The sequence below is a fragment of the Perca fluviatilis genome, chromosome 2 (assembly GCF_010015445.1).
Source record: "Perca fluviatilis chromosome 2, GENO_Pfluv_1.0, whole genome shotgun sequence".
In the NCBI taxonomy this organism is placed as follows: Eukaryota; Metazoa; Chordata; class Actinopteri; order Perciformes; family Percidae; genus Perca; species Perca fluviatilis.
Window position 1 is genome coordinate 22,269,313 of NC_053113.1, and position 17,322 is coordinate 22,286,634.

The window sequence follows — 17,322 nt, forward strand, 5'->3', positions numbered from 1 at the left end:
TAACACTTTCCTTTGCTGGAGCAGGCTTGGGGCTAGGTCTGGTCTGGCTTCTTCACTTTTGGCTTAAGCCAGGCCTACACATCTATTCCTGGTCCTTGGCATTGAGATGGAAATCTAAACAGCGGAACGGCTGCCTGAACAAGCGTCCCTCTCAAAACCAGACTGCCAACCCAACCTCCTCCTCCTGCTCCACTGCAGCCCTCAGCCACCACTTTATCACTGTGTGGCGCTGAATGGGCCCCCTTCATGTTGGTCGGGTTTATGACCCCGCGTTCTCAGACAGGGACCCAGATACGGATCTCCATCAAAGGCTCTCTCAGATACCACTGCCACCTCTGGTCTGCTATGGGTAGACTGGTCTGCCTTAAAGAGCCGATTTTAAGCCTTTGGCAAGTAGCCAAGACCACCTCTCTTTTTCCCTGCACGGTGTCATGACCCCGTTGATATGTACCTGTATGTATGTATGTAGGGATATTTAGGAAGGGTATGACCCTCGCCTGAACCCACAACTAACCTCACTTCCCACAGGAAGTGGCAACTTAGCCACAGGAAATGGACTCTTCTGCTGATTTAAATAAAGCCCACCATACAGTCAGCTACAAGGGCATATAGAGGGTGACATGAAATACCACATGCTTTGAGACTATATACAAAACCCTATACATAAATAAATGTCTCAAAAGTATTTGCCTGTTCATAAACCCAGCTTTGAATAGCCTTTTAGATGTCATCTTCATTTTTTTTTTCACAGCCTACAACCCTCTTTTCCTCACGCCAACACACACCCACTCATTGGATAAACTCTATAGAGCTATTTATAGCTCAATCACATGATAGAAAGCATATTGTCCTTTATTTGTTGGGTCTGGTTGCCTGCTCTGCTTGTATCGTTGCATCATTCTGAGTGGAGGCAGCAGTCCAGGCTTTATGAATGAACTGAGTCTCTGCCAGAGGCTGGGAGATGGCACTGATCCCACTGTGATGTCACTCCAGAGACAAGGAGAAGAGAGGGAGCATTATGAGACCTCCCATTCATTCCTCTGTCTCTCTCTCTCCCCGCCGTGCCCACCCCTGGTTCTCTTGTCCTGTGATGGGCTCATATTACAGGCCGGTGACTTACACCCCCCACCCACACACTCAGTCACCCCTCACCCACCCTGGATGCTCCCATGCTATCTTCCCGAGCACTACCCTGCCCTGCTCAGCCCTGTCTGTTCCAACCCCAATAGACTTTGGCCCCAGTTGCAAAATCCCAATTTCACACCCACGCTCTGGCGCACAGGGCAAGAAGGCTGCTAATTTGGTTCATGTGTGTGTATGTGTGTTCATATGTGTCAGTTTAACAGCCTAAGGTGCCAAATAGAACCTCCGTCTAAGGCTGGGTTAGGGATTGGTCACAGGGGCAGGGCACTGAAGGTCCACAGTCTGTCAGTGAGAATCCCTTGGGGAAAATATGGTCTCCACACTCAGCAGCCTGTCCATTACTCATTTCAAGGCAAGAGGGGAGTGGCTAATCAATACCTTTTACTGTACATCCAGACTAAACATCAGTCTCACTTCATCAGTGATTCTTAGAATAGATGGACTTATTATTCCTTTTACATCATTAGGAGAAATTGGTTTCATTCCATACTTTTCACTCCAGACGCTCTTTTCACTCTTGTTAGTTGTTAGTGAAATGCCATAATGTTGCCTGTGATTTACACCCACTCCCACATTTCGTAAGCTAAGTGGATGGGACTCATTTTGCGGACAGACCCACACCGTCTAATGTGGAAAGTGATGACTTGTGGATGCTCTAACTCTCAGTACATACTGACCATTCTGTATCTAATGGGACTCGCAGGCATTGAAATCCTATCAGGACTACATCATACTAGAGATTTTCTAGATCCAAGCTCGCCTCTCTTGCTAATGGATGCACACTCTACATTAGCTCTGCCACAGATACCCTTCATATGGATCACTCGTCACCATGGAGGCTGCTCTATTATCGTTGCACTTTTAGGTCTTTTGTTTGCCTTTCAGCCTTGCTGTGTCCTGTGCTTCATGTTTTTATGATTTCAATTCAAATAAATACAACAAAGCGATGTACATGCATATAACATACTGTTCAATTGTTCTGTTAAAAGGGCAATTTGTGTTTGTAGAAACTGCTCCAAACTTAGACATTTGTTGTGCTTTGAAATGCTGCAAGACAGTAAACAAAACTCCAAGCTCATTTTAAACAGGAGAAATGAGTAATTCAAAATAAAAACAAAATAAATCCCATAAATAGCAGTTCACATTTGAATTTGCTCAATAATCATGTTCACATATTTCTCTCTTTAGAGTGCCTAATGGTAGTTCTCATTCTCGTTGGTGTTGAGTGTCTTTGATGGAGGATTTAGTGCTAAAGTGGATTCAAGTCTGTGTGGGCAAGCACAGGCTGGGGCCGGGTTGATAAAAGCAACGGAGAGGGAGGGGCGTAAGCGGTTCGAAAGTGCAGACAAACTCCACTTGATCCAGCTTAAATAAACTGCCACATTTCGCCCCTGCCTTCACATCAAAGTGCAGACTGAGCCCCAGTCCCATCTCAGTTTGCAGCCGTTTGCAACATATACATTTTTGCATTACCAGCACTAATTAAAAGAAAAGTGAGCTCAGCAGAGGCCTAGACAACCCTGCTGTCAAGGGCAACTTGTACACAAAGACAGCTCACTCAGGTCTTATTTTCATTGTGAAACTGCACAGTTTATTTTGATGTGCGAACTGTGTCTGACAATAGTTTAAACTGAGGTCTTATGTGAGGATGTAAAACTGTGTTTATTCTCAGCCCTTCTACCTTGCTTTTACTTCTGAATTGAATGAATAACTTTCAGTTTGTTCACCAGTATAACATAGAGCAATATAGTACAGGCCTAATTGAATCACATGAAGAAGCAAAGAGCTCTTGTCTGTCCTCTGTCTCTGGCCTGTTGCGAAGTTTCTTTCTTTCTTTTGAGAGAAAAAATAGAGGAAAAAAGAGCCAAAGAAGGAAAAAAGAAACTGGGAGACCTAATTTTACAAACAGCCAGACAGACATTGGTTACATGGGCGAAGGAGGGACAGCTGCTGTACATTCCAGATGAGGTCGAGACGTCAGCGAGTGGTGAAATTAAGCATGAACTGTATGTTGCCCCAGTGTACTACTGGCAGATAAAACCACCAGCCAGTGGAGATGCCAGAACATCTGGGCTCGACGAATGATGGTGCTGTGAGAGGAGTGACATAACTCTTACTTGTCATTGTTTTGCCCTCAAGCCAAGCCTTTTGTGATCTTTGCGATTTTAATTGACGTGCATGGAGTCAGCCAAGAGGGATGGACTAAAGAGAAAGACATGCCGCAACAACCAAAGCCTGATTGAACCCCCGATTTTGTGTGCATCTTAACCCTCTGAAGGCACAACTAGACTAGATTAGACAAGATAACGTTATTACATACTGCAGACTTTAAGATCATGATATACGTCCTTCTTTGTTGCGTAAATGAGTGTAGGCACTTTGCAGATTGAATGATAACGACATGTCAGTTAATTGGAACTCTATTAGGCCTTTTTATGTATTTACAAGTCAATGGTTGAGTGTTGGCCAGATTATTTTTTAGCAGTCTATTCTAGTGTTAGTGGCCCGGGGGTCTTTCCCCTACTCCCCTCATCATCTCCCCTGCTTTGCACCCTCATCCTACACTTCTGCAGCCTGACCAATCTAATTAGATGAGTGCGAGTCATCAGGCACTGTTTAAGGCCATCAAAGGCAGCTCTGTTCTTCACTGGGTGCCCACTGGCTTTGAGCAGAGAACAGTAAGCCTAGTGTGTGTGACTGAGACCCTCGAGACAGCCCACCCCCAAACTCTCCTAGCCACCCGCCAGCAGCCACCGTGACATCATCACCTCATCTCTCGACCCTTAACCTCTCAGAATGTTTGACCCCGTGCTTGGTGCAGTGACAGTAGCCCCACTGTGTAAGGGTAACATGGTAGGAGGGCTAGCAGGGGTCACGGTGTCACTGATGGGCACCGGCGCTACTCTTCCACCCAGGATGTGTGGGTAGGAGAGAGGTTACGGTTTGTAGTATTTGCAAACAAACTTGTGCATTTATTTTAATGCAGAGTGCCAGAAGAGTGGGATGTGCATTGGGACCTTGCCTGAAATACCAGAAACTGTAGACAATTGTAGGATATTTTCTGAACTGTTCCTACTCACCATGCACTAAATTCTGTTTAAAAAGTGTCAGATGGCTATTCAGCCTACTGAAACATGTTAATGTGTATCGTTGAGCAAAAATAGTGCGCATAGACAGTGTTGAGTTTGTAAACGGTTCAGATGTGATGGTGTGACAGCTCTTGTTTAAATAGATTGGATCTGATGCAGAGACAGTGTCTGTCTAGACAAGATGTAATTGTTGAGCCATGTTGTTGATCACGGTCACAACTGTGTTGTGTGTGTGCGTGTGCGTTAACGTGTGCGTGTTCGTGTGCGTGTGCGTGTTCGTGTGCGAAAATCTAACTGAACCATATTCACAAGTCTCTCTTTCCCGCCACCATCTCTATCTCAATGTAATTTTCCATTCAGTATGCTTTATCGGTTTGAAATACAATACAGGATGCATTGTCGTAGTTGGGGTTGTCAATAATAATTAAAACATTATATAATATTAACACATACTACTACTATATATATATATATATATATATATATATATATATATATATATATATATATATATATATATATATATATATATATATATATATATATATAGTAGTAATTGCCATCCCAAATGAAATAGATATTGATTTTGCTCCAAATGATATCATAATCAATGTTCTTGTTTGTGATTGGCAGATCCGGAGTGTGGAGATGTCCCCCTGCTAACTCCAGGAAGTAAAGAGATGATGTCCCAGGCCCTGAAGGCCACCTTCAGTGGCTTCACAAAGGAACAGCAGCGGCTGGGTATTCCCAAAGGTAAGACTGTCAGCTCAACATGTCACATGTCACACATGCACATTCATTAGATCATTTCACATTATAGCCTGCTTTAGATCAGTCAGTGAAGGCATGTCTATAGAAGGACTGAAAACAAGGACACACCCAGTTATTCCAGAAATGGCTTTACATTACATACATTTCATCGGGCAGACTGTCTGACTGCAGCATCCCAATAATCTAGACACCGAGACAGACAGTAAAATAATGAGTTAGCTTCTTAAATGGAAGCCGACCACAGAGCCTCTTCATGCTGTTTGGAAACAGCAGTACTCTTAGTATCTTGTCTATGTAATCATTCTATATCTGCATTCTCTGGTTTTGGCTTTTCATTGCCACTGCTGTTTACATCCCCCGCTGCCATCCACTCTGTTTTTGATTGACATGTAATAGGTAGATATATATTTACAACAGGGGCGGTGTGAAAGTTGGCAGCATAACCAAAGATCAGAGTTTTCTCATAGTGAAAATGGAGCATTATACAGAATGTGCTGCAGTACGTGTAGCATTTTCACCACCTCAGTCTGAATACACATAATTCAACAAATTGCATATATACTGGTATAACAATCTATACTTGTGATCCTCTTCAGATCCCAGACAGTGGACTGAAAACCATGTGGCTGAGTGGCTAACGTGGACAGTGAACGAGTTCAGTCTGAAGAATGTCGACTTTGACAAATTCTGCATGAACGGAGCCAGCCTTTGTGCGATGGGGAAGGAGCGTTTTCTGGACTTAGCACCTGATTTTGTGGGTGACATTCTTTGGGAACATTTAGAAATGCTTCAGAAAGGTAAGGCCACTTTTGTCTGAAGTTCAAATACTGATTTTCTTTATTGTTCACTGCACCTTTGTGCATTATTAGATGGTTTTAAGACAGCAGCGTTTTTTTTAATCTCACATACATTATTTGAGAAAAACTCTCACTGCACAGTGTGATATCACTCCAATTTAGGACAATGTTGGCATTTGCTGTCGTAACAGGAGCCAAATAGGAATACACAATTTAGCTCAGGTCATACATTTTTGATAATGCTGGATGCAGTTACACGATACATGAAATCAATGGCGAGGTTACTGACGCTCGTTCTCTATCTATTTTTCATGAAGAGGATGCAAAGCATTACCCCATCAATGGACTGACCTCCAACTTCCAGGAATCCCGTTATACCTCAGACTACTTTGTCAGTAAGTACTCATCACACTCGTAGTCACTCACTCGGTGTAATTGCATAGGATGCGTGTCTAAAATATGAATGGAAAAAGAGGAGTGGCTTAGTGTTAAGTGAATAAAAGAGTTTTAGAATTATATTTTACCCATTGTACGTTTGAATTTAGATCCCAGTAAAAAGCCTCTTTAGGTATAGGTGTATACTGATCACATATCATAGGAAACAATATGGCATTACTGTAAGTTTTACTAAAGTTAGGTACATGTCTAATCAATAATCCTACCTCAAATGTACAAGACTCATCTTATGCACTCAAGGCTTTTGTTATGGACTATTCATGCACTAAGCATTTGGGCGGCAGTTAAGCACAAGATGGATAATGACTCCACTCTCCTTAAGATTGATCTTCCTCCTCTGCTTTGATCCTTGCTTTCCTTCTCTGCTTTGTATCCACACTCATTTCCCTTTGTGTCTCCAGGCTACGGTGTTGAGCATGCTCAATGTGTCCCTCCTTCTGAATACTCAGAGCCCGGCTTCATCACAGAGTCTTACCAGACACTTCATCCCATCAGCTCGGAGGAATTGCTGACGCTCAAGTATGAGAGTGAATATCCTGCTGTCATCCTGCGGGACACGCCCCTCAACCCGCTTCAGGGGGACTACTTCACCGTCAAGCAGGAGGTGGTATCCCCCGACAACATGTGTGTGGGACGCCTCAGCCGAGGTGAGGGGTCACATACTAGATATGAGGAGTATAGTTGAAATTTAACCAGAGCATTGCAGTAAAGAATGGGATGCATTTGTTTTTATGAACAGTTTGCTTGGATTGTGCGTTGTTATAAATGTGTCCACATGTGCATGCATGTGCGAGTGCATGTCAACGTTTTTGTGTGGGTGTCTGTGTGCGTGTGATTGTGCTGAGGCTACCAAAATCTTGTCATGCCACATCAGCGTGCATGTATTAGAAGAGAAGAAAAGCAGGCCCTCTGGTTGGTTTGTGGTTCAAGCAAACCCGCCTCACACACTCTAGACTTGGTTGGGAAAAAAAGAAAACTCTATTGTTTTTGTCACTGTGATACACGAACCAAAGCCGCAACATGTTCTCTTCTTGCCGCCCGTTCTTTATGTAAAACAGTTCAAGTGGTGTAACCTTCAAGAAAGGTTTTTTTTTTTCTTTCTTGTTTCTGTTGGCCTCTTTTCCTCGACTTCTGGGTAAGGAGATAGAGGTGTCATCCTCAGCAAGCAAGCGTGGGGTTTTCTCATGAAACTGTTTGCTTTTCTGAATGTGCAGGCTTGTTTTCTCTCTCAGTGATAGTTTACTGAAGAATTAGCAGCATGGTTTACATTTATAACCATAAAGCTAGGATTTTCTTCTCACAAATCCCCAGCTGTATAAATGAATCTCATGTGCCATGTACACTATCCAAGCCTCCTGCCAGTGCTTTAAGCATTTTCCTGCAAGGTATGAGGTCCGATCCTCATGCATCACACATACCAAGCTTTGGAGCATTGTGCTCTCCCAACGTGGGAAAGTATTTTGGAGCACAACTCATATCCACATGTGGCTTCAATTTCAGCAGTTGAAGATTTCGGCATCAATCGAGTGGCTGCATTATCTCTCATTTGATAATTACTTGCCATTGAAAGGCTCCTCTTATCTTTCCCAAGGACAAAAATAGCAAGGCAATTTGTGTGATTGTCTTCCATTTAAAATCAAATCCAAATGGTGGTTGTAAAAGGGAAATTAGGTGTGAAATGGAGAGGAATGTGGCATGATTCGGGACAATATAGATTATTGAGAAGGAACATAATTTACTCCTAAGGTGTTGTTTGTGTCACTTTCATACATATTGCTACTTTGTCAATTCTACAGAAAACCCCCAATAACACTTAGAAATCGTATGCATTGAATTATGACTATCAATAACATATGTATATAGTGACACCTCATCATGTTTATCTTGATTGTTATATTTTACTATTTCAATTTTCTATTTTGTTAATTTTCTATATTACTATTTACATTTTATATTTCTGTTTGTCTTGTGATTCAACTGTCATATTGAGAGCTGCTAAATGTGTTTTGTTGTTGAAAACAATGACAATAAAGATCTATTATATTCTATCACATTGAAAACAATTCTTAGAAATGTTTTTTTAGAGGAACATCTGAGTAAGAAATCATACATAATACAAATTCAGGCTTTATTAAAGAGTGTGGTGTGCTATAAAAAGTACAGTTTGCACCTTCGTAATAACTTCATTTCTTTCTCTCTATCTCTCTCTCGCCATTTCCACCCGTCCTTCCCTATCAGGTAAGCTCGGTGGCCAGGACTCCTTCGAGAGCACTGAGAGCTTTGAGAGCTGCGACCGATTGACCCAGTCATGGAGCAGCCAGTCCTCATTCAGCAGCTTGCAACGGGTGCCTTCGTACGACAGCTTTGATTCGGAAGACTACCCCACTGCCTTGCATAGCCACAAGCCAAAGGGCACTTTCAAAGACTATGTGAGGGAGCGCTCAGACCTCAGCAAGGATAAACCCGTCATCCCAGCGGCGGCACTTGCAGGATACACAGGTAAGACGCCTAGCGGTCATAGTTTATACATTATATTTTATAGAGAGGAATACCTCGAAGTGCTGCAGCTTTTTATAGACCTTTTTCTCAGCAGACATTTTTTAAATGTCATAGCAGGGAAAGCACAGGGTAACCAATAGAATTAATCCAATTCCATTTAGGTGGGACCTTTTAAACTTGTCAGCATGCACAATCCCAGGGCTGTTATACTGATACTGATTATTAGAAACTATGCATGTGCAAGTGAGCTCAAACATGTTGAGAGGAACAGTTTAAGCTCATATTAGTGTTTATGATTATTACTGATAGTGTGTGCATGTCAGTGTTTTTTCTAGCTTCGAAACATCCATCACGTCTCTACATTATCATTATTGTACATTACCATAAGGAGACAAAAAAAAGGCTCAATCAACATAATTAGTCCTTTTTTTACAGAACATATTGGGCAATGTGTGGGCAAAGAAAACCCAAACTATTATTTGCATGGTTACCCGTTTTGTAGTTTGGCTGAAATTGTCTTAAAGTTGCAGAATTTAGTTCCTGCCACCAGTTCTATAAGGAATAGGATGCAGTGCAGCTGTAACGCACTTGTTGACGCTCTGCAAAAGCCCCAGATGCGGGGGTGCCTTAATGCACTGCTTTTAGAACCAAAGGAAAAAAAAAACTATCACCTTTTAACCTGGCAACCCGAGTCATACACATTACAGGAAGCAAAATAAATTTCACTCGTACCTTCTTCTCTCTCTCTCTCTCTCTCTCTCTCTCTCTCTCTCTCTCTCTCTCTCTCTCTCTCGCTCTCTATCTCACACTCTTTTGTTCTGTCTTCACTTCTGTCTTCTACCTACTTGTTATCTGCAGCCCGCATCTCAACCTATTTTTTTCCAGGTCGCCCTAGCAACGCTGGTGAAACATAGAAATTATGCCTGCCCCTGCACATAACACCAGAGAAAAATTATCTCTTCATCTACTGAGGCATCTTCATACTCGTACATGCTCAAAGAGCTGGTTTATGTATGTTCTCCAAGTTCAATAAGATGTAGAGATATCTGCAAACTTTCAAAAGCAAATGCACTATTTTAGCATCTGTCATGTTTTTTGGTCTGAAAAAAGGTGCGTGAACGACTACTGTTAGTACTTTTAACAGTTTAACCAGGATGTGCATGTTAACACATGATACACATACAATTGTCTTAACAACACTACTTTCCAAATCATATGTTGCATAAGACAATCCATATTGATCCTTTAGTCATGAGTCAAGGGTTTATTTCAAGTCTTTATGACATACACTGTTGTTTAAAATTTGGACTGTGAAGGCGGTGAATCGCCTCTTAAGGCAAAAGCGTTTGGGACTTTTTCAGCCATGTTTAAATTATAGTCACAAGGCTGCGAGATTGCCAGCATTGGAAAAGGGGAAATCCAAGCAAATTTCTCGACGTAACTAACAATGCATACATCAGATCTCAACAGACTGTCCTAAAGTTGGTATTCACAAGTTAATTAGTTATCGGTATGGTTATCAGTTCAAAAGCCGCTTATAGAACAATGAGTCATTCATTCGTAATGATGTTGGAAAGATGTCGTAATAAACATATAATCAAATAATGAAGATTAAGACACAGTCTAAAAGCCCCTCAAGTGACCATTAGAGGCTGGGTTGCTTACTGTACCCTGTTTGTTAAAAGTAGACTGAACCAAGAAATTTAAAAAAGACATTTTTATCAGCTGAAACCCGATAAGCATTCTGGATAAACGAGAGCGCATTTTACAGCTTCTGAGATTCATTTAAGTTTTAGGGCGATGAGGAGTTTTTAAGCCAGCTATGACAACAGCTGCCTTCATGAAATGACAAAAATCTGTATATCAAAATGTAAACCCAAGCATGTGGAACTATCCTCTTTCAAAGCTTTTTCAAATTACCACAATATTTGGGCTCCATTTACCGCTTCAATGTTGACTTCTGACATGTATGAATTGTTACGCTACGACAGAACAGATGACTCTAAAAAGCTCAAAGCTCTGATGCATAGTGATGTACTCTCACTAAGGAGAAAATTCTTCCTCTGAGCTTTTACACAATGGGAAGAGGGAAAGATGAAAAAGAAAATTCATGCTAAAATACCCCAATTTTCCTGAAAGAGAAAAAATGTCAGGCAGCCTGCAGTCCAAGATGTTATTAGGAGCAGGGTAAGGAGAGTGTAGTCTTTCAAAGATGGAAGGTGTGTGTGTGTGTGTGTGTGTGTGTGTGTGTGTGTGTGTGTGTGTGTGTGTGTGTGTGTGCGAGTGCGAGTGCGTGTGCGAGTGGGTGAAGAAATAGGGGAAGAAAGGGAGAAACCTCAACCAAAAAAACAATTTTAAGATTCCAAATTGATGTTTATGACAGCTTGCTCTGCTCAGCTTCCTGTCCCAGTCACGGAGTGACAGGTGACACTTGACGGGGAGCATGATAAGGCTGTAGAGAGATAAGTGAAGCTCCAGTTGTCATCTCAGTGGTTTCCTGTGACAATATGCCATTTACACCTCTGTCTCCAGTAACACCATGCACCCATACAACCCGGTAAACTCTCAATCTGCATCATGCTACTTTGCTTACTCTCTCCTCCGGCTACCTGTCTCACAAGTACAAACATACAAATGCACACAGAGGTACTTCATTTGCAATATAGTGGTTCAAATTATTAATAATATTGACAAGTTAAAACACTATTAGCTGGTTCCACCTTTTCAAATATGAACATTCAAATACTTTGAGTTATCATTCTTTACCTTTTGTAATCATCATTTGACGTTTACAAAAAATAAGAGAGCTAGATTGATTGATTGATTGATCCTTAGTTACAGCCCAAATCACCAGCTTTCTTGCTATATCTGCATATGCTAAGTGTCATTTAGCATACCATGTGTCAGATACTTAACTCTGCTATGAATGCAAGCCCCCACCCAAGCCGCCCTTCTGCCACACTGCTTTTTCAATGAGGCCCATTGTGCATGGAGACTTGTAATATATTTTTGGAAACAATTTTTGTTGTTGTCAAAGGGTCGCCTACATTCTGGCGTGAGAGCACATGGGGCTGGTAAACGGGCACTGCATCACCCTTATGTGGGCTCGCTATTACAGTTGCAGACTTTTGGAATGCGAGTCGAAGCCTTTTGTCTGAAAGAGACAGTGTTGCACTGCCACTTATTTTCCAAAGTCTTGGTAGTGGCTGTTGTCATGTACCTTCTCCAATCATTGCAGGAATAAAGAGGGCTCGCAGGCACCATTTTCAAGTGTTCAACCCACACGTCTGTTCCCCTCAAAGTTTTTGTTTGTGTTGTATAATGGTACATTTGGTTTTCTGAAGCACTTGAGAGAGGAGACTTTTGCGTAGCTTCAGTTTTGCTGAGGCGGTGTGCTGCATAGGCAGGTGTGATTTCAACATGCGAGACTCAAACCACAAGATCAAAGTGTGCTGCAGTGAATCTAGTTCAGAGACAAGACCAGCCTTTTTTTGGTTATCTTTGTTCTGCTTTCCCTCCTTTTTTCCATGAGATGTAATAAGCTGTTATAATAGTGCTGCAGTCCACTTTTAACAGGTTATTATATTACTCTTTATTCATGAATCCATTAGAACATGCACTCTCTTTCTCACATGCACAGTCTGCATGCAAGTCCCTAGGATGTGTTGCTGAAGTCTAAAGGCACTCCCTCTTATTTTAAACTAGTGACTTCATCAGTATGGAACTCATACAAACACAGACTTTAGATTCACATACTGCACAGGGCAACTGCCAGACAAGGGAATACATGATGAATGAGTCGGTTGTATTTAGCAGGACATTTGGTTCCACTGCTGTACTTCAGTCTGCCCCACATTATAAGTTTTACTTTGTCCCTTTTCAGACACAAGTGAATAACTGGCATGCATATGTAACACTGTCATACATAGAAGTATACACTATACACTATATTCCTCATTTTAAACTGGATTGTACTTCTGTTTATGTCTTATCCTTGCAGTGCATGCAGTATATAGATTTTGGATAGTTTTATGCAATGTGTCTCACTTTTGTAAACTCTTATGCTAGAAATCCCTGTCTTCCCAAATATGTGTTTTCCTACTCCTGGGTTTAGCATCAACATTCCATATATGCAATGTATTATTATATCTAAAACAGTACTTTGTAGCTTTGAACTAATAATAGCACTACAGAAAATGAAAATGTAACATGAGTCTGGAGCTGTACATCTTTGCACCTATCTAATTCATTATCTAATTCAATCCACACACCAACCAGTGTCTGCACCAACACCAATGTGTCTCCTCAGTGTAAATAGCTTCTTCTTTTTTTAAAATGCACACCTCTCTTTCTCTGTCCCATCTGTTCTGCAGGCAGCGGCCCCATCCAGCTGTGGCAGTTTCTCCTGGAGCTACTGACCGACAAGTCTTGCCAGTCCTTCATCAGCTGGACAGGCGACGGCTGGGAGTTTAAGCTTTCTGACCCAGATGAGGTGAGAGGTTGTGACCCCTCTGGTCACTGGTACACGTGCTGGGAGGTCCTAAGTAGTTAGCCAGATGAACAAGATGTCTTCTTGCCTTTGTGAAAATGTCTTGCATGCCTTGTTTGGCTCCATCAATCTTTTTGGAAGGGTAACTGGTTTTGCATCAGTAGTGTTTCATTTCAAAACGACTTACGCATAGCAAAAACCAAAGTACTGTGTTTTTTTTTTTCTTTTCTTTTCTTTTTTTTAGCACTTAAAAGGTAGATGATTACATTCTCACACAATCCCAGATTTGACAAACAAGTAATAATTGTGGCTTTGGTTGTGAAGTAATTTGTTACACATTTATTAGATTGTTTAGGACACATCCTGACACGCTTATTTCCTGCGCTGTTACAGGTTGCTCGGAGGTGGGGCAAGAGGAAAAACAAGCCCAAGATGAACTATGAGAAGCTGAGCCGTGGCCTACGCTACTATTATGACAAGAATATCATCCACAAGACATCAGGGAAACGCTATGTCTACCGCTTTGTCTGTGACTTAAAAAGCCTGCTGGGGTACACTCCTGAGGAGCTCCATGCAATGTTGGACGTACAGCCTGATACGGACGAGTGAAAGCAAAGGCAAAGCGAGAAGTGAAGACAAAAGTTGAGGAGACACGTGGACTGGGGCTCAAGTGGTCTCAACTGTTTTGATAGAGTTGGTAAAACCGTTTTTTAGGGACCAAAATGTTTTTAATGACTAACTGTGGTCCTTGTCAACTTCAAGCTCCTGTCTCTCAGACCATGTTTTAAAAAGAAGGCACAAGCCAAAAGCCTGTATTCATACCCTGTTGCATTTGAGATGTGTGTGCGCGCATGTGTGTGTGAGCGTGCGTATGTGTGATTATGTACCGGTATTATTTAGCAGCTCAAGGCAGATCGCTATCGGGTAGAGTTCAAGTTCCGTTCTGCCTAAGTAGCACAGTGGGGGAGACGAGAGGACCAAGACATAAGGACTGACAGAACCGAAAGAGAGCAAAATAATGGATTAATTTCATGGTTTAGTTAGAATGGGTGAAACATTCCTGCATAGAAAAAAAAAACAGTTGCCAAAATGTAAAAACTGAACTAAGGAAGGTATAATGACATATTTACATAATTATTCAGTGTTTCTCTTTGGCAAAAAGAGAATTTTCAGCTTGGACCAAAAAAGTGTCGTTTCAGATTTGTTGTTTGAGGAGCGTATGCTTGTGCCAGTATTATATTATTAATGTTGAGAACACCTAATGTAAACCTACTAGGCATATATTGGAAAGATATTTTTGTTGTGTTGTCAATGAAGGTATTACAACCAAGCATCCAATGCCAAGTTTTTTTGTTCTGTTCTCTAGGAGCCTTTAACTGAAATGTGCTGATTGGTTATCAGACAACACTATAGATACTGGCCATGTGCTTTGTAGGGTTTGTGACATTACTCATACCTAGAGTGTCTGATAGACAAACAACTGAAAGTAGCCGTTGCTTTTGAAACTGACGTTTTCACCTTTACGTACGTTTGCCACCTTGTTACAAACGCATATTGTGACTGAAACTCGTGCATTTTTTGCATATACCACCAGTATTAGCAAACTGTAGACAATCTATGTGAGGAAATTCAGGAGTCCTTGTTAAAAAGAGTTGTTTAATGTGCAGATTAGATGCATAATTGGTCGGTTCACTGTCCATGTTACGGTTGCTTTAGAAGTGTTTGAATAGTCTTCTGTCTGTATGTTTATACAATAAAATCACAAGTGAAATAGCTGAGGAAGTGATTTTTCAAAATCCTAAGAAAGCCAGTTTTTTTTTTTTTTATGTTTTGTTATGCAGTACATTTTGGCCATGAGGCTGCAGTGTAGCGTGAAGGTACAGTGTAGGAAAAAGGGACAGGCAATAGAAAAATGTGGACTAGAGAGAATCGGAAGTTGTGTGGGATAGATGAAGGTGACTGAAAGGAATACTGCAGGTGATGATCACTTGTAAGGTCAGATAGAGGAAGACTGACAGAATTGATGCAAGTTGGCACTGCTTGGAGGTTTGCATTGCATGGGTTGTGTATTTTCCACTGCTTGTGTGGTTTGTTGGATGCACGAATGCAGCTGAAACCTCAGTGCAAAAAGAGGCATTTAGGACTAGTGGCAAACATTTATATTTCATTTTTGGGTTTGTGCGTTACTTATCTATGAGCAAAACCTTCAGTTCATTGTGAGTAACTCATGTAGGATTCCACCCATACTTGTGCATTAAGAATCACTGGTTACTTTTGAGCAGCAGTTTTCTCCCAACAGTGGGAACAGTGGCTTTACACTGGCCTTATGGGAAATGCCAAAGTGGAATATCATCTTAGAACACAATGTTATTGTTTACAGTGGCTGAATGTTACCCATATGGATGAAAATAGCTTTTGAGATGTCTATTTGTACAGATTGTATTTCATAATCCTTTATTGAGACCCAGATTACACAAATAAGCAAGAGACAAAGCAGGAATAATAACCAAAACCCTTGTGAGGTCTTTGGCCACGGTGCTTCGGGTATCATCCACAATGTCTGAAGACAGGGACCAGAATTTTCTCACATTTCTTTTTTTTTTTTTTTTTTGGAAAGTGTTGACTTTTCTTCCATCTTTTGTTAATATGTTGGAAAGCACACAAGCTTTAGGACTTAATGCCTTCGCTGATCTGGGTTTCCCACTGAGTGCAGGAAAGAGATGCTGGATGTGTTCATAATGTTTAATTGGTAATAAGCTTGTCTCCCATCATCAAGCACTGACTCACAAACCCTCACCCATGTTCGTCAACAAATGGATTCGTAATAAGCTGCACTGTAGTTCCATTCTTCTCTGAATATTGATGTCAAGGTTTCAAAACACTGTTTTTGTTGAGGTAAATTTTTTTGTTTAGGAGAGCTTTACAGATTTTTAAAACATAATTGTTTGCTTTTCCCCACACACAAGGTCATAATATAAGTACAGTTAGTTTAAGATTAATGTGCTTAAAGAAAACATTACGTTACCTAAAATTTTAGTGTTTTGGAAATGATTTTGACAGGGAAATGTACTATTGTTAAATGTCACGCATTACAATCTACTGCAGGTCATATGTATTAATGAACCTTAGTTGGGCAAGTGTATACACACCAGTAGTTTGTGGCATATGCATATCTCAAAATGGATTCAGAAGGAAAACCTTTTTTGTTATGGATGTTGTTGTTTTTTGTATATTTTATAGTGTCTCTGTATTTTTGTTATGAGATCATTTTTATTGTATTTAGTTCACAAACATTTGAATATTTTTCAATAATTTATATTTTATAAAAGACGAGAGATGCAGACAGCTGGTGCTTTCATGGGACTATAAAGGTAGCGCAGGACAAAATAATGTAGCGATTCTTTTTTGTTTTTTTATTCTTTTTTATATATATATATATATATATAGAAAATAGACCTGTCTGCTAGAGAAAAAAGGCTGATGCTGGCCCATCAATGATTTCTGCTGGAAAGGTTTTATAAACTGTAGCTTCTATTTCTAAAATGTACTTAATGTACTTCAAAATGTTATAAAATATATGTGAACAAAGATTTCATACTTGTGTGTGGTGTTACTGTTTTGAATCATAAATGCAAATTATTATTGACATGTTGGTGCCATTATAGTACTGTATTTATAGTACTATAGAATACACTCTTACACTACCCAAGTTTTGCTATACTATTTAAGTATTAAGAACATAATTATTGTAGTAAAGTTTACAGTTTTGTATGGCAATATTGGGCTTTTGCATACTTATTCTGCAGGAAATCATGTGGTCTAAGATGTGATGTTGACTCATCCAACTGAGTATTTATTAAGCATTTGCTGTTTGATACGGTTTAAGTCATCAGAGTTGTCTACAGAACAGGAAGTGATATGCTAAATCACTGAGCAACACAGAGAAAATATGAATTGAACTTGAACTGTTTTTGATAGATAGAAGGTTTCAGTGAATAGCTGATTCTGCAATAGTCCCTAACTCAGTGGCACATAGTCAAACAAATCTGTCTATTGTTCAAATCACCACACTTTGGTC

The 17,322-nt window shown here is 40.6% G+C and overlaps 1 protein-coding gene across 4 annotated transcripts in view; it reads left to right on the forward strand.

Annotated features, from left to right (window-relative positions):
• ets1 (v-ets avian erythroblastosis virus E26 oncogene homolog 1) overlaps positions 1 to 16,837 on the forward strand; it is a 38,902-nt gene extending 22,065 nt beyond the window's left edge. For 3 of the 4 annotated variants that reach the window (XM_039790317.1, XM_039790327.1, XM_039790346.1), the window contains 7 exons: positions 4,866 to 4,985; positions 5,600 to 5,800; positions 6,118 to 6,195; positions 6,658 to 6,903; positions 8,495 to 8,755; positions 13,129 to 13,247; positions 13,638 to 13,853. In XM_039790317.1, the coding sequence (XP_039646251.1) occupies positions 4,866 to 4,985; positions 5,600 to 5,800; positions 6,118 to 6,195; positions 6,658 to 6,903; positions 8,495 to 8,755; positions 13,129 to 13,247; positions 13,638 to 13,853 (1,241 nt within the window). Of the gene's footprint in view, positions 1 to 4,865; positions 4,986 to 5,599; positions 5,801 to 6,117; positions 6,196 to 6,657; positions 6,904 to 8,494; positions 8,756 to 13,128; positions 13,248 to 13,637 lie in introns of all 4 variants that reach the window. The other variant, XM_039790337.1, reaches the window with a different exon arrangement.
• The last annotated feature ends 485 nt before the right edge of the window (positions 16,838 to 17,322 follow it).